At 26.3% G+C, this 24,533-nt stretch overlaps 1 protein-coding gene across 1 annotated transcript in view; it reads left to right on the top strand.

Moving 5' to 3' along the window:
* Nucleotides 1-23,273, top strand: part of LOC122499994 — a 41,152-nt gene extending 17,879 nt beyond the window's left edge. The window contains exons 4-5 of the mRNA XM_043608629.1: nucleotides 22,397-22,477; nucleotides 22,558-23,273. Of these exons, the coding sequence (XP_043464564.1) occupies nucleotides 22,397-22,477; nucleotides 22,558-22,679 (203 nt within the window). The 3' untranslated portion in view covers nucleotides 22,680-23,273. The remainder of the gene's footprint in view (nucleotides 1-22,396; nucleotides 22,478-22,557) is intronic.
* The last annotated feature ends 1,260 nt before the right edge of the window (nucleotides 23,274-24,533 follow it).

The raw sequence follows: 24,533 nt of genomic DNA, 5'->3' as shown, positions 1-24,533 counted from the left end.
TCCTAGTGTTTCTCCTAATATTCCTACACAATTTAAAAAAAATCGCTACCCGGAAACTCTCAATTTTTTGCCCTCAAAAATCGAAAAATTAGTAAAAAATAAAGAAATTTTTTTTTGAAAATTAGAGTTATGAATTGACCAAAGATTTTATTTTTGATATAGGCTCCTAGTGAGCCTCCTAACATTCCTACACAATTTCAAAAAATCGCTGCCCGGAAACTCTCAATTTTTTGCCCTAAAATATCGAAAAATTAGTTAAAAATAATGAAAAAAATTGTGAAAATTAGAGATATCAATTGACCAAGGATTTTATTTTTGGAAATGACTCCTAGTGTGTCTTCTAATATTCCTACACAATTTCAAAAAAACGCTACCTGGAAACTCTCAATATTTTGCCCTCAAAAATCGAAAAATTAATAAAAAATAAAAATTTTTTTGAAAATTAGAGTTATCAATTGACCAAGGATTTTATTTTTGGTATAGGCTTCAAGTAGGCTTCCTAACATTCCTACACAATTTCAAAAAAATCGCTACACGCAAACTCTAAATTTTTTTCCCCAAAAATCGAAAAATTAGTAAAAAATAAAGAAATTTTTTTCAAAAATTAGAGTTATTAATTGACCAAGAATTTTATTTTTTTTAGATGGCACCTATTGAGTCTCCTAACATTCCTACACAATTTTAAAAAAATCGCTGCCCGGAAACTCTCAATTTTTTGCCCTAAAAAATCGAAAAATTAGTTAAAAATAATGAAAAAAATTGTGAAAATTAGAGATATCAATTGACCAAAGATTTTATTTTTGGTATAGGCTTCTAGTGGGCCTCCTAACATTCCTACACAATTTCAAAAAAATCGCTGCCCGGAAACTCTCAATTTTTTGCCCTAAAAAATCGAAAAATTAGTTAAAAATAATGAAAAAAATTGTGAAAATTAGAGATATCAATTGACCAAAGATTTTATTTTTGGTATAGGCTTCTAGTGGGTCGCCTAACATTCCTACATAATTTCAAAAAAATCGCTGCTTGGAAACTCTCAATTTTTTGCCCTAAAAATTCGAAAAATTAGTTAAAAATAATGAAAAAAATTGTGAAAATTAGAGATATCAATTGATCAAAGATTTTATTTTTGGTATAGGCTTCTAGTGGGCCTCCTAACATTCCTACACAATTTCAAAAAAATCGCTGCCCGGAAACTCTCAATTTTTTGACCTCAAAAATCGAAAAATTAGTAAAAAATAAAGAAATTTTTTTTGGAAAATTAGAGTTATCAATTGACTAAGAATTTTATTTTTGGTATAGGCTTCTAGTGGGCCGCCTAACATTCCTACATAATTTCAAAAAAATCGCTGCTTGGAAACTCTCAATATTTTGTTCTCAAAAATTGAAAAATTAGTTGAAAATAGAGAAATTTTTTTTTGAAAATTAGAGTTATGAATTGACCAAAGATTTTATTTTTGATATAGGCTCCTAGTGAGCCTCCTAACATTCCTACACAATTTCAAAAAATCGCTGCCCGGAAACTCTCAATTTTTTGCCCTAAAATATCGAAAAATTAGTTAAAAATAATGAAAAAAATTGTGAAAATTAGAGATATCAATTGACCAAGGATTTTATTTTTGGAAATGACTCCTAGTGTGTCTTCTAATATTCCTACACAATTTCAAAAAAACGCTACCTGGAAACTCTCAATATTTTGCCCTCAAAAATCGAAAAATTAATAAAAAATAAAAATTTTTTTGAAAATTAGAGTTATCAATTGACCAAGGATTTTATTTTTGGTATAGGCTTCAAGTAGGCTTCCTAACATTCCTACACAATTTCAAAAAAATCGCTACACGCAAACTCTAAATTTTTTTCCCCAAAAATCGAAAAATTAGTAAAAAATAAAGAAATTTTTTTCAAAAATTAGAGTTATTAATTGACCAAGAATTTTATTTTTTTTAGATGGCACCTATTGAGTCTCCTAACATTCCTACACAATTTTAAAAAAATCGCTGCCCGGAAACTCTCAATTTTTTGCCCTAAAAAATCGAAAAATTAGTTAAAAATAATGAAAAAAATTGTGAAAATTAGAGATATCAATTGACCAAAGATTTTATTTTTGGTATAGGCTTCTAGTGGGCCTCCTAACATTCCTACACAATTTCAAAAAAATCGCTGCCCGGAAACTCTCAATTTTTTGCCCTAAAAAATCGAAAAATTAGTTAAAAATAATGAAAAAAATTGTGAAAATTAGAGATATCAATTGACCAAAGATTTTATTTTTGGTATAGGCTTCTAGTGGGTCGCCTAACATTCCTACATAATTTCAAAAAAATCGCTGCTTGGAAACTCTCAATTTTTTGCCCTAAAAATTCGAAAAATTAGTTAAAAATAATGAAAAAAATTGTGAAAATTAGAGATATCAATTGATCAAAGATTTTATTTTTGGTATAGGCTTCTAGTGGGCCTCCTAACATTCCTACACAATTTCAAAAAAATCGCTGCCCGGAAACTCTCAATTTTTTGACCTCAAAAATCGAAAAATTAGTAAAAAATAAAGAAATTTTTTTTGGAAAATTAGAGTTATCAATTGACTAAGAATTTTATTTTTGGTATAGGCTTCTAGTGGGCCGCCTAACATTCCTACATAATTTCAAAAAAATCGCTGCTTGGAAACTCTCAATATTTTGTTCTCAAAAATTGAAAAATTAGTTGAAAATAGAGAAAAAAGATTGTCAAAATTAGAGTTATTAATTGACCAAGAATTTTATTGGGTTAGTCCATTATATTTCACCTGAAGCCGTTGCGGCCTATTTTTAAAAAAATCTCATAATTTGTAAAAATGATGTTGAATATCCATAGAATTCATTTTTGAGATTGACAGTTATGTAAATTTAATAAAAAAGCATTGAAATAATTTAGATAATACAAATTTCTTGATTGATATTTGTTAAAAATGAGCTAATTTACTTGTATAAATAGATTATTATGTAAACATACCCAAAATAATAGATAAAAATTGATTTTAAAATTTACCTATGAAATGTCAAAAGTCACTACATTTTAATTAAATTTTTCTAAAAAGTTTATAAATATTAAAAAATGTATTACTATTTAATGTAAAGTATTTTCAATGTACTTTCATAATATGTGCTAACATTTTAATTTTATAATATAGAAATAGAAAAAATTTTACCTTTAATATTGAGTGTTTCATGATTTTCCGTGATTTTAATTACTTATTTCTTCTCAGGTGCAAGACTAAAAAATCCAATTTTTGTCTTAATATTTAAGTTTGAACTTCTTTTCCATTCTATTAAATTTTGGTGATGGAGAACGAGCTACTTTTCAGTTTAAATTTAGTTGAAAAAATCTGCTTCCAAAAGCGAGTTTGTTGGTTAAAATGCAAGTAGATTTTTGCATGACTATTGAGATAGCCAACTTCAGTGTTATAAAATTACCTGCATTTTAACCAACAAACTCGCTTTTGGAAGCAGATTTTTTAAACATGAATAAAACTACAAAGTAGCTCGTTCTCCATCACCAAAATTTAATAGAATGGAAAAGAAGGTCAAACTTAAATATTAAGACAAAAATTGGATTTTTTGGTCTTGCACCTGAGAAGAAATAAGTGATTAAAATCACTGAAAATCATGAAACACTCAATATTAAAGGTAAAATTTTTCATATTTCTATATTATAACATTAAAAAGTTAGCACATATTATGAAAGAACATTGAAAATACTTTACATTAAATAGAAATAAATTTTTTTATATTTATAAACTTTTTAGAAAAATGTAATTAAAATGTAGTGACTTTTGACATTTCATAGGTAAATTTTAAAATCAATTTTTATCTATTATTTTGAGTATGTTTACATAATAATCTATTTATACAAGTAAATTAGCTCATTTTTAACAAATATCAATCAAGAAAATTTCTATTATCTAAATTATTTCCATGCTTTTTTATTAAATTTACATAACTGTCAATCTAACCTTTTTTCTGTCCAACTCAATTTAAAAATTAAAATTCTAAGTTAAATTCAAAAAATTTTATAAAATAATTCTCAAAAATGAATTCTATGGATATTCAACATCATTTTTACAAATTATGAGATTTTTTTAAAAATAGGCCGCAACAGCTTCAGGTGAAATATAATGGACTGACCCTATTAATGAAAATTACTTATGGTCAGTCTTAGAACATTTATACACAATTTCAAAAAAATTGCTAACCTGAAACTTTGAATGTTTTACCCGTAAAGTTGAAAAAAATTAGAATATAAAAGTGTGAACAATTTGTAATATTTCATAGAAATTTATCTTCTTTGCAATTATTGTGTAACTACCCAGATAGCCAAGCGTACTGATTGTCATTTTTCAGTACGGCGTGCTGAGATTATTCTCGTATTGTACCAGCACAAAATAATTAAGTATATACGTATTGGTACGGTACCAGTATAACGACGGTATGTCGTACGACTGAAATTGTAAAATAAAAGTACTCTATAAAAGTATGAGGCTAGTATAATACCATTACGTTGTACTGTCATTTATGAAAGTACAGCATATTCGTACGATACAAGTACCATACCGGTTCACCGTACTCTGCGTGGTAATGCGAACATTACCTAATTTACTTTACAGTTGTCAATGACATATGCCTCCAGTGCACATGGTGCAATGATTTTTTGTTGAAAAGCTGACTTTTAGGATGCAATACAAAAGTTATAATATTTGTAACATGTGTCATTATATTTAAATTAGAAATCAGTGGTTTAGTTTCTATTCATCTATATGTAATATGTGTGTACTATTAATCTCAAGTGGTTTTGCTTTGTCATGATGCTTATTTTTATCATTAGCGTATTCTAATTACTACAACAATGGACAACTTCTGATTTTTAAACTGTTTTGTGCTTTACCCTTAAGAAAAAATTTTAATTCAAGAGTTACAATAAAATATATAGAAATCGCAATATTTTTAAATAATTTTTCTTATAGATCACATATACATGTGTTATCATTTATAGGTTAGAACGTCCAAATTATTTTCCTTACAATAAAGTACTTTAGATTATAAATGGTCATTATTCACAGTTATTTTAAAGAATGTTTAAAAATTAGCAAAGCAAAACCACTACAGAATTATTTAATTAAAATACTTCAAAACACTGATTATTCTAATAAAAGTAAATGTGGTTACAAGTTACATGATTTACATAATATCTTTAGGTACAAAAAATAACTCTTTTAATAAAAATAAATTACTTCAAAATTAAATTGATCTTAGTAATGATTCTTTCAGAAAATTTATCATCAAATATTAAATTAAAATAGTTAATACTTAATACAGACTAAAGCACAAGAGGGGGAGGGATATAAAAGGCTTTACACGCGGTACTAGTATAGTACGAATACAGTAACCGTACGATAAACTAAATTACAAAAACCTTCAGTACACCATACTATTATCGTACTCGTATTATACGAGCATAAGCATACTGGTACGACATACTAGTACAGTACCTGTTACCGTGCGAAGGTAGATGGCGAGTACAGTACCAGTACGACTAATACGCCATAGTCGTATTGTACATGCATCATACTAGTACGCTGGTTATCTGGGTATAGATTTTTCTCTTAGTTTACTAATACTAATAATGTTATAATGTTGAAATGCATAAATTTCGCATCTCGGCGCACTATAATTTTCATTATAACTTTTAAAATAGCTGATATATGTTCTTAATGAATTTTGATTCCTTATAGTTTTAATGTATGTTGAGATTTTAAAAAAAATTTTAAAAGTCACAGAACATTATAATAAATAAATTATTTATAAACAATTTATTAAATGATCATTAAAAAATAAACTTTTTATTAATGTTCTAATTATTAAAGAAAATATATTTTATCCCCTTTATAGGTATTAACGCTTGGTTTATTAAAATAGGTTCATTCTTTTAAGAGAAATAAAATTTTGTTTCAAAATGGCTAAAGAATTAATTATGCAAATAAATTTTGTTAAAAAACTTTTTTTTTCCCCAACATTTTTAAATTTAAAAACATTGCAAAAGAATTCAGCACTTTTAAATTACTTTACTTATTAAGAAATTTTTGTTTTTTTTATCATTTTTTAAATGTTTTGTTACAACCCGATAACACGTTCATGAAGTTGGCGTCGACTTTTTTTAATTTTAAAGAATTTTAAATTAAATTACTTCTTTTTAATAATTTTTCAGCTTTTCTGAAAAGATAATTTTATGGGGGTTAGTAAATTTTAATACTTGTTTCTTTAATTTTTTGTATTTATTAAAAATGCAATTTTTCTTATACATTACATACTTGAAGTAAGTTAACCCTAGGTCTATATGTCAAGGGAACTTGGTATATTTTGGACAAAAGCATTTTAATTTAAGATGTTTCTTTATAGTTTTGCTTCTGTTTGCAGGATATAGTTATTATTTCACTTATAACTACAGAACTATAATTTTCATTTATTTGTATTAAAATATATTTTCAAATTTTTTGTAGAAAAATTATACTAGTTTTATTTTAAAGTTCTCCTACTTAATTTCATTTATTGCACCGTTGAGTGTGCAATTTTTTTGAAGAAATATTTTTTACGAGTTTTAGGTCTATTAATTATTTAGTAAAAAAGTTAAATACATTAATAATGAATCGTCTTTACAAATGTAAGATATATTATAATGTAAAGAATGTCAGTATTATCTTAAAAATTATTTATATAAACTTTGTAAAACATATATTACAGTTGCATAAAACTGAAATATAGCATAGAATTAAAGTATATGTTTAAAAAAATATATAATATATAACAGCATTGACTATAATTTTATGTTACATGTCGATGAAATTCATTATATTACTCGTATAGCAATAAATGAACTTATTTATACGCAATGAAATTATTATAGTATTAAAATTATAAATAGAGATCTACAGTTACACAAAGAAATAGCAAAAATGTTATAATATCATTTTGTACTATTTTTGTCTTCATTTTGTCAACAGTAAAAGCAAAGTATATTAAAAATAATAACGATACATATTTGGATTGATACACATATATATTATTATTTTACAAATAGCAAAGAAAAAAATAATTGAAAGTTTGGTAATAAAATGTCTCTAGAACAAATTTTGATACTATTTATTTCACTTGTAGAGGCACGATTGCCGCATCGTTATGTGCATTTCTATGTACGAAATATTTATTTTATAAACTTTATTTGATATTGATTTGAAATTATAGAAGATGATGTGGTTAAAGAAATCGTAGAAAACAATTATCATACATTATAATCAAAAACTTTCTTGGTACAGGTGTTATGACGAACATTTTTTCAACCGACATATTTCTTTTTTTTAAATAATTATAATGTAATTAATTCTGTATTAAAGATGATCCTAAAGTTCTGAACGTTCAAATAAACGAAATTTATTTATTTGTTCCTCAAATTGAATTTTTATGACAATAATTTTGACTTACTATCAAAAAAATTAATTTTTAAAGTTTTTAAATGTAGAATCTATATTGTAAATTTTTATTCGAATCAATTATTTATGAAAATATTTTTAATACAAACTATTTCGTTCATTTGAACGTTCAAAACTTGTGATATTCATTATTAAAATTACATTTACAAAATTAACAAAATTACTCTTCTTTATTTAAATAACACTTTTTACTTTTCGTAATAACATTTTTTCTGCTTTTATTACCATTTTCCTTTTTCTTTAATGTAAAAATATATAAATTTACATTTTTAGAAATACATTTTTCTCTTGATTACCATTCCTCTTGTTTTTTCCTTAACATCAAAGGTTATAAATCTAGTTTTATTCTTCCTTTCTTCTTATTCTTTTTTTTCTTTTTAGTCCATACAAAAATATATAAATATACTTCTTTAAAAACAAATTTTTATTTTTTTTCTAACATGAAATTGCAAAAATCTTTTTTTTTCTCTGTCAAATTTTTATACCTTTTTTTCTACTTTGTCCCTAAAACAAAAATATGTGAATTTTTTTCATTTTTATTAAAATTTTTCTCTTTCTTCATTAATATATTTTTTCTCAAAATAAAATATAAATGTTGCTTTTTTGTGATACAATTTTTTTATGGTTTATGGTTTTTTGGTCCCTAAAACAAAAATATGTGAATTTTTTTCATTTTTATTAAAATTTTTCTCTTTCTTCATTAATATATTTTTTCTCAAAATAAAATATAAATGTTGCTTTTTTGTGATACAATTTTTTTATGGTTTACTTGAATATTTTTCCTCTATAAAGTATGCAGTATTCTAAGCTAATAAATTTTTTAATTATTTAAAAACAATTCTAGAAATTTCTTTATTATATACAATAACATAACGCACTACCAAGAATATTTGTCGAAAAGCAAACGAATTATATGAATTATTATTATTAGTCTTAGTGTTATTAAGAAGATTGGAACTTTAAAAATCGAGTGCATAACTTACATTTGTATGAGGTCGGATATATTTTCTTCTTCCTTATTTCCAAAATATATCCTTTTTCATCTTCTTTTTCACTTTCTACTTCACCTTTGAAACCGCATGAAATGTGGATCTTTCCGGAACATTGATTACAGTTAAAAAAGTTTTGTCTTTTGACTGATGAAAAACAATAAACACAGTGCGATAAATTAAAATCAATATTTTTCACTATTACATCTGCAATTTCTCTACGGTAATTCTGAGGATTGAAATGAAGATCCATTGATCTGTTTTTGCCAATGATATCCATGAAATATGAGACAAATACTCCACAACTAGATCCATCCTTATTACTTTGATGTGGGCGCTTATCTTCATATAGTTTTGTTGACCAGTTTACAGATTTCCATTTCCCAAACGCAGAGTTTTTATCACAGTTGTCAACGAATTTAATAAATTCTCCATAGACTCTTTTCATATCTGTAGCTTCCTCATAAATTTTTTCATATGGATCCAATAACGTTATTATTTCTTTTCTTGTATCAATAATTAACAGCCGCCAATGGTACTCAAAGCAATAGGGCATGAAGATTATCTCTTTTAGTTGTTTCTTCAAATTATATAAAGAATGTGATGTTATTAATCGTCGTTTATGTGTGTAATCTCCAAGAGCTGTTTGAGTATCATCAGTTAATAAAAAAGATGAATTATTCCACGATTTCTCTTGACAAACTGCGAAAGTGTCGATTATTTGCCCATCGACCCAACCATTCTTTGAAACTAAAGAGAAAAAGTCTCTTCCTGTTAGGTGTATTTCTTCAATTGTTGAAGGAATATTATTGTTGATGATAAATTTTCCAACTTTAGTATAATGAGACTTGGAACGACTGTAATAATTGACATCCTTCATAACATTACTTGTAGTAATTTCAATCTCATTCGGACTTTCGGTTGAAATAACATTTCCATCCTTTCCAATTTTTTGCGTGTCTTCTTCCTCCTCACTTAAATGTGTTATTATAGTTCCCATTTCCCATCGTGAAGATTTGTTAATTATTTTGTTCTTATTTTTTGTAGGAGCACCTAAAGTTTTTTTCTTTAAATTGCAGTCTTTAATTAAATTTTGATTTTCAGATACATCATTTTTAAAAATATCAACTTGCTCATATTCATAGTTTTTATTGTCATTCATCTCATTTTCAGAATTCTTTGTATCACTAAAATTACCAATCTCATCATCAATGTTCACTAATTCTTTCTTTAAAATTTTCTTTCTTCCTCGCCTATTTGTTTATCCCTTTTTCTTATTTTTTTGTCTAATTTTCTTATTATATTTTTTAACAGCTGATACCGCTTCCAAATTGTAATAATCTTAATGAGAATCCACAACTTTTTCCACAAGTTTATGCAAATTAATTCCCTCCATGTGTGTAGTCTTCCTTTTCTCTGATTTATTACCTCTCTTCCAAACGTCTACTGCAAGTAGGTTTGATGCTGTATCAGGATATTTAGACTTTTTTTGTTTTTCCTTACTAACAGTATCAATGCCGTATTCATTATCGATGACAAGTTCTTTGACATTTTTTTCTACAAAAAAAACAGTCTGACCAATTAAAAAAAATTTTTTGTTTCTTAAAAACTTGGTGCTTTATAACTCTATTGTGAGACTCAACATAAGCATTACTAACTCGAGATATATTGTCATCGACAAGATGAAGAAGAAGCGATCCACACATGTTAATATATGGCATGAATTCTGTTGTCCAATATTCAGGGAAATCAGGAGCATAATACGAATTTGTGATGTCCTCTATAAGAGCTTCCTCTTTGCTAAAATCTCTCTAAAATCTAAAATCTAAAATCTATTATCTAAAATCTCTCCTCTTGCATGTAATACCTTTTGTAAAATGGCGATGTTACGAAAATTGCATCATTTTTTTTGTACAACATCTCAAATTCCCTGTCCAATTTTAATTCATTAATCACTCTTTCTATTTCATTTACTTCAATTACTAAGTCATCTATTTTTTTATCTGTCGTCGATGAAATCATGCCAGTCAATATTAGAAATAGTGTTTCTCCTTTAGTTTTATCCTTTGTGGATAAAATTTTCACGAAATCTTAAAATATCACATCCGACTCTTCTATATTTCTACTTAAAAGGATTAAGCTGCACATATCCATTAAAAAACCTTTATTTTTTACCAAATGTGGGAAATCCTTATCAATATGAATAGCTATTCGGTGCATTACGTGAGCAATGCATACCAATGGAATTGTTAATCCGTTACTTAATTTTTTATTGTAAATTGAATAATCATATGTCATTATTAAATAATTGGTGACGTTCATGTTGTTCCATTCTAAGGTAATCCCGTGTATAGAAGGCTATGACCAATCCACTACGATTGACTTGAAGAATGGCCATGGAAATCCTTTAATAATAAAATCTTTGTATTCTTTAAGAAAAATACTTACAGACTTTGTGTCGTGTTCGACCGTAAACATCTGAGTTGCTGGCAATATTACCTTTTTTAGTTTGCAAACAATACAGTAATACATAACTTTACTACTATTCATATCCCCACACTTCCTAGCTAAGGTTCCTGTTGAATCTTTGTGAGCGATATTAATTGTATTACTTTCACTGATTGCTCTAGTCTGATTTTTTGAATGCATTATGACTCTTAGTGGTAAACTTACCACACGCAAGAAGGGTCGTTTAACATTTTTTGCAATAAATACAATTGAAAAATATCTGATAAATCTTCGCTTTCTAATGATAATCGATCAGCATTATTAAGTTTAGATTTTACTTTCTGTAAAGTTTTTATATTCGACATATGTTGTGGATGCCCATTGTGCCACATTTCTCTGTCCAGGAGTGATGCTGCTTCTAATTGATACATACGGGGTGTCTGATGTTTTAAAACATCCTTTAATAAATCTCTTCGTTTGCCACTTATTCGTTGAAATTTTTTCTCGCCGTTATCTTTGTGATATTTTTTAAATTATTTATTGCTTTTAATATTTAAGGTTGTAATAGGGTTATATAAATGTGTGATTTCAAATTTATAATTCTGTTTGTGGACATTCTTGTGTGAGCAATGGGCATACACAACAATGGTTTTAGAGACTTTGATGTTTTCTCTCCATGAGTTAAAGCTAAGAGTGCATGGGCATCTTAATATATTTAAAAATATGGTATTTAAAACGGAATAGACGTCAGCTCTTACAATTTCTTTACTCTCTGAATTAACCCTTTAAAGCCCGAATTATTTCCACCGATTCGATTTCAACCACACTTGGTATATAATGGTTTTTGGGGTCGCTGATTACGAATCTGAAGTCAAAATTGCAAAATTCAAAATGGCGGATCCAATATGGCGGACGAAAAAATAAAAAATAATGGGATTTATATAAAACTTGTCACTCGGGGGTTTTTGGGGTCGCTGATTACGAATATGAAGTCGAAATTGCAAAATTTAAAATGGCGGATCCAATATGGCGGACAAAAAAATAAAAAATAATGGGATTTATATGAAACTTGTCACTCGGGGGTTTTTTGGGTCGCTGATTGCGAATATGAAGTCAAAATTGCAAAATTCAAAATGGCGGATCCAAAATGGCGGACAAGAATTAAAAATTAAATAGGATTTACTTGAATATTGTTACCAGCTGACTATCATTTATTCTTTTTCATTCAAGTCATGCGCTCCAGGGTTGTCAATTGTTTTTATTGATTGGCCAGCTGATTATCATTTGTTCTTTTTCGTTTGAGTCAAGCGTTCCAGGTTTCCTTTCACAAATGGATTAAATTTCTTACTTTTATTAAACATAATTCGCCCTATTAAATCCACCATTATGATTCTTAACATTTTAACCTCAGAAACCCCAAAAACCCAAAGCATCAAATTTAATGTAAATCCCATTAATTTGTTATTTTTTTGTTTTTCATATTGTATCCGCCATTTTGAATTTTGCAATTTTGACTTCATATTCGTAATCAGCGACCCCAAAAACCCCCGAGTGACAAGTTTCATATAAATCCCATTAATTTTTATTTTTTCGTCCGCCATATTGGATCCGCCATTTTGAATTTTGCAATTTTGACTTCATATTCGTAATCAGCGACCCCAAAAACCCCCGAGTGACAAGTTTCATATATCTCCCATTATTTTTTATTTTTTTTGTCCTCCATATTGGATCCGCCATTTTGAATTTTGCAATTTTGACTTCATATTCGTAATCAGCGACCCCAAAAACCCCCGAGTGACAAGTTTCATATATCTCCCATTATTTTTTATTTTTTTTGTCCGCCATATTGGATCCGCCATTTTGAATTTTGCAATTTTAACTTCATATTCGTAATCAGCGACCCCAAAAACCCCTAGTAACAAGTTTTAAAAGAATCTGATTAATTTTTTTAAATTTTTTCGTCCGTCATAGGAGAAAATGTATCTTGACACTTTTTTTATTTATTATTATTTTAATTATTTATTATTATTTTTTTACTTTTGTTTTTTTTAATTATCTGCTGGAAGAGTTTTACTAGAGCTAAGAATTTAAAATTTTTAGTAATATGTATTAGTTTCAAAGTTATGATGACTTTAATGCATTTGTGGTACAGCGTATGTACCACTGGGCGTTAAAGGGTTAAACCACATTTCGTTCGGAACCGGTATTTCCGAAATATGTACATTAAAATCCCTTCTTGCGTTTTTCTTTTTTCTATTAGAATTAGAATCCTTTGCCTTCTTATCTTCGGAATTGGTATCGTCTTTGTGAACATCATCATCTTTATCAGTATCATCTTGATTAACATCATCTTCATCAACATCATCATCTTTGTCACTATCATCTTCATCATCATCATCTGACGAAAAGACATCTGGATTACAGTCCATTTCATTTAAATCGTCTTCTTTGAAGTCATATATTGATGTATCATTATTAATTATTTCCTTCTTTTCGAGATTAGTTTGTTCATTCTTAGACTTTTCTGTTGTATTTATTAAATTGACGTTATTGTTTATTGTTTTCTTCGTTTCGTTGAGTTTTTCTTCAATGTTATCTTGACCACAATCCATTGCATTTGAATTGCCTGCATTTAAGTCATATATTGATGTATTATTATTAATTATTTCCTTCTTTTCGAGATTAGCTTCTTTGTTCTTAGACTTTTCTGTTGTGTTCATTATATTGACGTTATTGTTTGTTGTTTTTTTCGTTTCATTGAGTTTTTCTTCAATGTTGTCTTCTTCTTGACATGTGAGTTTTGGTGATGAATGGTTGGTGTTTGTTGTTTGCGTTAATGAATTGGTATTGTCTGCTGTTTGTGTAATTGAATAGTTATTATTTTTGGTTTTATCCTTTGTTTTGATTAGTTTCTCTTGAATTTTATCTGTTGTAGTTAATAATAGATTGTTCTTAATAGTGGCTCCTTCTGAAACAACTAGAAAATCAAAGTGGCCTGATCTTCTGTCTTCACCGAAGAATAAGAGATGAATACATGGTGTTTCATTATCATTATTTGTTTCATTTCTAAAACAGTAAACTTCTCTTATCTTTTCGTTATGTATGTCGTGTAATTTTACGGATACGTTGTATCTCTTCACGAAACATAGTATTTCAAAGTCGGTTCCATATTTTGTGTCCTGTATCATATAATCAATGTAATCTTTTTTTTGTGTGAATTGATTTTCTTCATCAGTCATCATTAATATTTGCTGTAAATCATTCCAGTTTTGATCAACATAAGAAACGATTTCTTCTGGAATAATTGCGTAGTAATCTTCGTTGGAGTATAAACCGCGCGCAAAACTGCGAAATAAACAATTTCCGTCCCCATCTACACGATATTGTCTGAAAGACATATTTCCGTCCAGACTGCTCCAAATCTTTCCATCCTTTTCTTTGTATTCTAAAACAATAGATCGCTGGAAGTCCTTTGTGCGTAAAGCATTTCTAATTGTCATACGTGCCTTGTTGTAATTCACAGAACTTAATTTTAATTTAGTGGCAATCTGAAATATAAAATAAATTTACTAGTTTAACGATGATTTTTATTGTGTATAAAGCAGTTATATCAAATTATAATAGCACAAATTTTAATATATAATATTATAATCTTCATTACATTGCGACTTTAATTTTTATTTTTACTAAATTCGAATTACTCATCCAAGGAGCAATTCGTGTTGAAATGTGACGTTATGTCCATAATTTTAATTTTTTTTTGTTGTCGACCAATTTTCTCTAAATATATTAACCTTCGCGCTACTAAGATTTTTTTGTACGTGGACTACTCTCTAAATCAGCATAAGTAAAAAGTTCTACAGATAAAAAAGAATTGCATATGCACTTAAAATAAGTAATCGACAACTTCAAGTGACTCTAAATGAGTAATGGGCAACTTCAAGTGACTCAAAATGAGTAAAATGACATATGGTTGCCCATCCCTGTCAGTCAATTCACAAATGTCTAACCAAAAAATTCGTTTTTCATTTTTCATAAATCATTATTTTCATTATCAACTTCAAGTATTACTGTTTTGACAAGTGCAAAGTGTTTATTCATTACCAACAATTATTTTAATTCATATTTTTAAGAATTATTCCCAGTTATTCCAATGTTATTGTAATTTTATCATAAACCCAAAATGATACCGCTTTTTACTCATTTTGAATCTTTTCCCCAGAAACTCAGAATGAGTCGAAGGGGTATCATTTTTGTTGCACTTCAAAATGAGTATCATATGATACTCATTTTGAGTATAGTTTTTTTCTGTGATGTTAGAAAAATTATTTTGAATAATACTTGATGCAATTATCTATAAAGATATACATTTAAAATAAAATTACTTTAAGTTATTTAACTTTAAATTCTGTTTACCGCAGAAACTGACATATGAATGTGAAATGCATGTGCTTCAGTTGCTGCGGGCAAAATGACACAGCAATTGACACAGCGCGCAGGATTATACGCTTCTGATACTCTTTTTAATTATTTAAATTTAATCAAATGCTAGAATTTTATAGGCTACACTGCAAAAAATGGCGTCTAAAAATAAGATGTTTAGACGTTTATAAACGTCTTATGTAAATAAGCGTCTTATTTGAGCGTCTTAAATGAAAAACATAACCTCAAAATAAATGCATTTTAGAAGGCAAATAAGACGCTTAGGGTTCATTCACAAACTACGTCACGCATTTTCGGGCTGAATTTTACCCCCTCCCCCCTTCGTCACATTTTTTACATACAAAAAAATTTTTTTTTACACTTCGTCACACACAGCTTGAACCCCCCCCCACTCCTATATGTGTGACGTAGTTTTTGAACGGCCTCTTATAAACGTCTAAAAAGTGACCACGTAAGCGATTTTTTAAAAATAAATTAAAATAATACAACTTTTTTAAATTTAGTGAAAAAATTCCCAGTTTGACATAAAATTCCTGGCTTTTTCCGGTCAAATTAAATTCCCGGTTAGTATTCAATATTTTGAAAAAATTATAATATAAAAATTCTTACAATTAATTTTTTTAAAATATATATTTTAAAGTAATTTTTGAAAGATAATAGTTTTTTGTTTATATGTTATTGAAAAATTTTCAAACAATTGAAATTTGATTAAATCTTTTTAAAAATAATTGAGTTTGTAAAAAATATAAACAATATAATAATAATCAAGTAATCAAAATTTTTTTATGTATTTCAAAAATTTAAATGGAAAAATGATTGAAAAATAATTTTTAAAGATTTGATAATAGTTATTTTTCACACTATAAAAATTGAAATGAGTTACACTTAATAGTAAGAAATATGATATTTTGTTGCAATATCCGGAAGAAAAAGTCTAAATTTTTTAAAATAAGTCGATAAAATTTCAATCCTCTAGATTTCTCTGACAAACAATTTTTTTCTTGTCATTTCCCTGACTTTAAATAAAAATTTTGCTTTTTATTGACATTTCCCTGACTTTACTCACTTTACTGGCATGTGGCCACCCTGTACTGATAATAGTAAATTGTAAAATTTTTTTCAGAATTTTTGTAGTCTTTTTTGTATAATCTTCTTTATTTTTAGGCACTGTATTAATACAATTTTGCTATGTTCTTTCACTGGAAAATACACAACTGTTTTTTTACTGGTAAAATAGATGTTTTCCAATATTTGATTAAAATTCTAAATATTATGATATATTTATAAAATTTGTATCATAGGCTTCAAATTGTATAGAAATTTTGCTATTCAATTAATACACTTAAAACAAAATTCAAGAATGGCAGTTAAAATTAAGAAATATCGAAAGTAATATTTTGTTTTTTAATTTTTCAAAAGTGGGGAGAAATTAGTTCATTGATTTAAAATCGTGATTAGATTGGTAAATAAATTTAAAAAAATATGCAAAATTTGTATTGCTTGGCTACTACAAGGTAGCGTGAAGGTTAAATGGATTTAGCTGATATTTTGCAGAGAAGTCTGAAAATGATAAGTGCACAGTGACATGTAAAAGGATTTGCTATTATTAAAACTAATTTTTATAAAACACTTTTAAATGTTTAGTTGTAGCGGTCATTTCTAACTTTATTTTTTATATCAATTTAAAAATGTTTTACAATAATTAAATTTTAAATCAACGAAAATATTGCATATTAATATAATCTTTCTTATCATATTTTATTCTTATTTACAAAAACAGCCTAATAACATCCAATATTTGAAGAAAATGTTCGACAAGTAAAATAATCTTCACATTAGAGAATTTTCCTTTCGCATATTATTTGTTATGGTTATGAACTGATAAAACAAAGTTGTTTTGATGCATTATATTAAATAGTTTTAATTAAGAAAATATAAATAGGGAAAACCACAACTCTAGAGGCAAAAAAAGAGATATATTTTTGATGATTTGTTTTGAGAAAATGGAAAAAGGAGTAGGATTTACTTTTTTAAGTTTAAATGCATATTAAAGAATGGAAAACATTTTTTTTTAATTTTATAACAAATTATTCGAAATTGACTATTATTTTTTATAACCAAAACGGTTAAATAAATTTTTTGAAAAGTTTAAGTTTGGGAATAAAAAAAATATCCAATAAAAAATTAGTCAATTTTGAATATGAAATTTTACCGTCGCCATTTTGTTATATAACTTTTAAAATAAAATTTCTTTTCTCACTTAGTTAAAATTTTATCACTAAAAATAATAAACATAGATTTTTATGCTGAGCTTCGATACCAACTTCGGGATCCTCAATAATTTCAGGCATCACAGTACCTTTTTTCCTCAAAAAAGGTGAAAAGGGTCATTTTTTCCCTCAAAAGGGGATCAAAAATTTATTCGTTTATACTTCAAAATTATATTCATCATTTCAATTCAATTATTATTTTCTGGAATTTTTAAATAAAATTCTTCTTTAAATCAATTATTTACAATAATTTTAAAAACTTCTGAGAATTTTCAAAAGTATTTGTTTACAATTCAATTTTACGAAATTTCATCAATTTTTCGGAAATTCTTCACGGGGAAAAATAGTTAGCTATTTCAGCTGATTTTTAGCTACCTTAGCTAACCTTAATTGCTATTATATGGATAGCAATTATTATTAGCTAATGCAGCTAATAATTAGCTAAAATAGCTAACTTTTTTGCTAAAACAGCTAATTATTAGCTGTAATAGCTAAAAATTCGCTATCCATATTACAGCAAACTCATTTTTTTCCGTGTTCAATTAAATATATATTTGAAAATAAAAACGTCAAATAATTTTAATTAAACTTTTTGAAAAAAATTAATTCTACAGAATTGTTATTTAAAAAAATAAAAATTTCAGAGTTCCAAAGATTTCAATTTGAAACTTTTTCAAAATTCAATTACTTATAAAAATTCACGCTATAATGCTTTTAATAATCAATTGTTATGTAAAATTTTAACTCAAATTCACTTTTAAATCAATTTCTATTACAAAATTCTACGAGAATTCAATTATTTAAAAAAAAATTAATAATTTATAAAAAATTTGTAAATAATAGAATTCCTGTGAAATTATTTTATTATTTTTTAAAATAACTAAACGTTTGCCTAGAATTTTAATAAATTTTTTTTGAAATAATTAAATTGTTTTGAAAAATTTTATTAAAATAGTAGATATTGAATATCATTGAATTAAGGATAATTTTTGTAAATAATTGAAATTTTTGCACGAATTTTATTAAAATTTTTGAAAATAATTTAATTTCGGAGAAGAATTTTATTATTTATAAAGAGAATTGAAATTTTGACGAGAATTTCTTTAAATTTTTGAATATAATTGAATGTTTGCAAAGAATTTTATTATTTTCGAAAATAATTGAATTTTTACAATTATTTCAAACTTCTCTAAAATTCAAAATTTTTTTAGTGTTTTTAACTGAAATTCCTCGTTAATTCCTTCTTTTTAATAATTAATTAAATATATATATATATATATACATGAATAATTGAAGTTTTGAAAATTTTTGCAAATATTTAAGTTCTTTAGAATTTTTAATCAAATTCATTCAAAATTGAAATGTTATTAAAGAAATAAAAATCTTTTGAAGTTCATCTATTTAGGAAAATTGTAAACGAAACTCTTTTAAAATTCAATTTATTTTGAAATGTATAAATAAAATTATTTATTAAATAATTTCTAAGTAATACCTAAATTTTATGATACAGTTCTTCAAGAATTAAGTTATTAAAAAAAAATTATGGTCAGAAATGGAAAAAAATTGAAGATTATGTATAAAAATTTTTGTTTCTCTTGAAAAAACTATTAATAATAATATTTTAATTATTTTAATGATAATTAATTATTTTTCCTTATTTTTAATTAGAAAAAGTAACAAGAAAAGGCGATAAATAAGCAAAAAAGGTGAAAAAGGTGATAAAATTGAAATAAGGGGATAAAAGGGAAAAAGGGGACTAACTGTGATGCCTGAATTTTATTTATGAATATAAACATTTTGCAAGAGTAGAGATGATTTTATCACTCAGTCGTTTTTTAATAAACGATCACTCCGAGTCAAGGAAACATTTTCCTCTCTATAAACATTTTGCATTGTGGAAGAAGGATCTAAGTGAATTCGTTATTTAGATCCCTTTTCGACTTTAAAAATCAATTTATCAATTTTTATTAAAGAAAAAGAAAATATTAAAGGAACACTTTATTGGACAGTTTTTTAAAAAGTTTTTTTAAAGACTTTTAAAAACGATTTATCAATTTTTATAAAAAAACAGAAAATATTAGAGAAACATAAATATGAAGGTATAATAATATACTAAAATAAACGTATTTATATATACCTATATATCGTGTTAATAATAATAATAATAATTAATAATAAATATTATAAAGAATTATTGTACTTTTATATAATGGAAAAAAATTTAAATTTTGAGATTGACATACCTAAATTCAAAACTTTGTTTAAACATAATTATAACTACACAATATTGATGAAATATATTTACCTGATCCATAAGAATAGATGATAACTGAATATTCTCTTTCTTTTTATTGTTTTTTACAAGGATTTCTAATGCTGTTTTCAAAAGCAGTTGGTTAGACATTTTACACTTCTAATATTCACTTACAAAATATTAAAAAAATAAATTAAATAATCTAAAATAAGCAAAAATGTACAAAAATAATAAAAATAATTAAAACTACAAACTATAAACTAAGAAAAGAATAAAAGAAACAACTCTTAACTCTATACAAAAAGTAAAAAAAAATAAAAAGTACTTAAAATCTCTACGAAATAAGAAACACAAAAATAAATAATAAATGAAAAACACACAATGCAAATAAAAATTATTTTTGTAACATAATAAGAAACACAAAAATAAATAGTGAATGAAAAACACAATGCAAATAATAATTAATTTCGTAAAAAACGATCGTAAAAAGAAGCACGTGGGCCACACAAGAGACTTTCCAAAAAAGATTATTTCCTTATGAAAAACTTCTGTTTCAACTTTACTTCCCCTTTTCTTTACGAAGGTGCTAGTGCGAAAAACAAGCGCTGCAATTGGTCGGTGATGAGTTACCCCTCCTCCCCACTCCAAAGTAAAGTTGCGAACCATTGCGAACAGCGTTGTCTATTACCAAAAATATTCTGCTGCTAGGGCCGTATTAATATTACGTAAATATACAATTTTCGGAAAAGGAGAAATTCATCAGAAGCGGTTTTAAATGGGTTTTTTTTGTAATACGACGCCGCTGTACAGCGTCAATCATTGCAGAGTTAATGTTTGTACCATTTACAAATTACGTAAGGCTCTAAGGGGAGGGATGTTAAAAATTCGGAAAATAGTCCTTACGCAATTTGTACACGGTTTCTTAATGTTAGAAAGAAATTGTCACTTCAATACTGATTTTTTATCTTTCGGAATAGAAATTTTTTTCATTCTTTTCTTTCAGTACATTTTCAGTTGATTATATTAAGAGGATACCATATTTTATTATATTATTATCCTTATTATTATTATCCTTATTAGGATACAAATTTTTTTTGAAATTCTGTAGGAATATTAGGAGACTTACTAGGAGTAATTTTCAAAAATAAAATCCTTGGTCAATTCATAACTCAAATTTTGAAATTTTTTTTCTATATTTATATCAATTTTTCCATTTTTGAGGGCAAGAAAATGAGAGTTTCCAGGCAGCAATTTTTTAGAAATTCTCCAGGATGATTAGGAAGACTCACTAGGAGCTATTACGAAAAATAAAATCCTTGGTCAATTAATAACTCTAATTTTCACAATTTTTTTCATTATTTTTTACTAATTTATCGATATTTGAGGGCAAAAAATTAAAAGTTTCCAGGCAGCCATTTTTTTAAAATTGTGTAGGAATGTTAGAAGACTCACCAGGAGCGATTACCAAAAATAAAATACTTGGTCAACTGATAACTTTAATTTCCAAAATTTTTTTCTTTGTTTTTAACTAATTTTTCGATATTTTAGGGCAAAAAATGGAGAGTTTCCGGACAGCGATATTTTGAAATTGTGTAGGAATGTTAGAAGACTTACCAGGAGCAATTACCAAAAATAAAATCCTTGGTCAATTGATAACTTTAATTTCCAAAATTTTTTTCTTTGTTTTTAACTAATTTTTTTATTCTTGAGGGAAAAAAATTTAGAGTTTCCGGGCAGCGATTTTTTTGAAATTGTGTAGGAATGTTAGGAGACTCAATAGGAGCCATCTAAAAAAAATAAAATCCTTGGTCAATTAATAACTCTAATTTTCAAAAAAATTTTCTTTATTTTTACTAATTTTTCGAATTTTGGGGAAAAAAATTTAGAGTTTCCGTGTATCGAATATTTTGAAATTGTGTAAGAATGTTAGGAGGCCCACTAGAAGCCTATACCAAAAATAAAATCTTTGGTCAATTGATAACTCTAATTTTCACAATTTTTTTTCTTTATTTTTACCTATTTTTTCGATTTTTGAGGGCAAGAAACTGATAGTTTCCGGGCAGCAATTTTTTTGAAATTATATTTGCATATTAAGGTACTTACTAGGAGTAGTAAACAACAAAAGAATCCTTGGTCAAATTATAATTGTGGATCTGACATATGCCGTTGTCATTTTGGTATGGTTTGCATACATATAGTTGTTATTTTAAAGTTTTTAAAAAAAGTAATTTTTTGGAATTTTGAGTTTCGATATTTGCTTTCTGTTGTGTTTGTGACTTTTCTTTTGATCTCTGTAAGTTAAATCTTCTATTTTAAAAAAAAAAATTTTCTTTGATAAACGTTGTAGACTTCTACGTCGTCAGTAAGGTACTTTTTGGTTTAATATTAAGTAAGTTATTATTTGTTCTCTTATGTAATTTTAATTGAAGTTTTTATTGGTAAAAAATGTAAATTTTATGTTTTTAATGTTATTATGCTATAGATAATGACGTCTATCAAGAATTTCTTAATTCAAGCAAGAGACCATTTTCTTGTTCAGATGAAGATGAAGGATTTCTCTCCGGTACCGTTTTTAATACTAATTACTCTTAAAGTAGTTAATTTATTTTAAAAGCTTTATTAATTTGGAACTTACTTCTTTAGATAATGAACCAGTACCCATTGTGCAAGAAGAAGTCCAGTCTCGAGAAAGTCGTTTGAATCAAATGGATGTTCCATTGCCCGAGTTAGATCCATTTTCTGATTTTGACAGTTCCGAGGAGTAGATACTATATTGAATAGTTATTTTTATACGCTTGTGATACAACTATTCATACAACACCTTAAGAAGAGAATTTAGAATTAAGTATTAATAATAATATTTAAATTTATTTTAGAGAGTTTTAAAATTCAAAGACTGATTCTTTTTCACTGAAGCATTTGGATTATAATTCTATGATTTCTCCTTTACTTATAAAAATTGCATTTAGATTGTGTAAATTAGACTAAATTGACCCTTTTACTCAATCTTCTGAGTTACTTTTTATCGTTTTATTAGACAGCAATAACAATTTTTTATTTCACTTTTTTTATTTCCATATATTTTTAAATTTTTTTATACTGATGAAAACTCAATAAAAATTACGAATAAAAATGTAAAAGGGTGAATGTACTTCTGGCAGTAAATCCATAAAAATAAAAATTCGAAAAATCTCTAAGAGATAAAATTTATGTAGATGAGAAACTATTTGGTTCAGCGTATCTTTATATCATTTACTTTTTATGTATTTATAGTAACTTTAATTTTGTAATAAGTCCATGATTGTGAAACGAAAACTTTTTTAAAAATAAATGGAAAGCATATTAATCACAAAAAGTAATAGAAAAAGTTATTATTTTATTTAATTGAAAAGATTATTATTATTTTTTATTTATTTTATTAGATTTATTATTTTATTCTTTTTCTAGCTAATATATATTGCACACCTATCATGTTTCATGTTGTACAGCATGTTATAACATATATATATTAACCCATATAAAAAACATGTTATTCTGTGTCCACGTGACCAATATACTTTACTATGGAAATACGTCACACTGAATAACATGGCCTTAAGGTCATGTGTACGCAGAAGCAAAACTCAAAAAGTGAGTATTTCAACTTTAGCCTGACGCCTAGTAATAATGTTTGATATTAGAAGTTTTTTAATTTTGAAATAAATGTACCGTCGACGGGGGCTATTCTGGTACACCGGGAGCTATTATGATACAAGCCAGTTTTCAATTTATAAAATTTTCATTTAAAATTATTTAAAGGTACTTGGTGTAATTGTTGTTCGACATATTGCCGATAAAGAAAGTGCAATGTTATAAGTGAATACTTTGTCTAGAGTATTCATAAAATTAGTTAAACAGAAAAAAATGTTGTTGACACTAGAGGGAGATCTGTAAAAAGAAGTGCTTGCTAAGTGTTTGCAATTTAGTTATGATGATGTGTACGCGATGGGCTATTTCTATTAAGCTTTCTATTAAGCATGTTAAGAGTAAAATCCAAAAAAATGAAAGTTCAGCATTTACAGGGGGTATATTATGGTACACAATTAAAAATAGTTATTTTACGAAAATACATGGTCTAATGAATAAAAAATATTACAGTTTCACCTCGTGCAAAAGGAAAAGGATATTTTCTATTGTTTCTTTAATATAAAAAATGTTATAAAAAATGTTTGTATTTAAAAGTAAACACTACATTAAAAAATAAACTTAATTTTGGTGAAATTTTCGTATTCTACGTTCTATATAATTATAGTAAAAGTTTTTATAATAATTATTATTTTTTAGCGTTTCAATAAACAATTATTGTTTTCTAGAATATGTACTTACAAGTTTTTATAATGTTTAACAAAATTAAAAAAATTTTAGTTTATTTTATGAACAAAAATAAAGTTTGTACCATAATATTAAAACGACGCGTAAGTAAACTTAATTTCCATTGGAAAGAGAGGGGAAGAAATGTTTGCTAACCTTTTTCAATTTTGGATTTCGTTCATGAGGAATAAAATATCTAATGTTATATAAAAATGTAAAATATGGTATTTTATTTTAAATTCATGGTTCCTTTCCTCATTCCCCAGTGT

This window comes from Leptopilina heterotoma, unplaced genomic scaffold (genome assembly GCF_015476425.1).
Source record: "Leptopilina heterotoma isolate Lh14 unplaced genomic scaffold, ASM1547642v1 Lhet_180, whole genome shotgun sequence".
NCBI lineage: Eukaryota > Metazoa > Arthropoda > Insecta > Hymenoptera > Figitidae > Leptopilina > Leptopilina heterotoma.
This window is presented reverse-complemented; position numbering and strand designations above follow the sequence as displayed.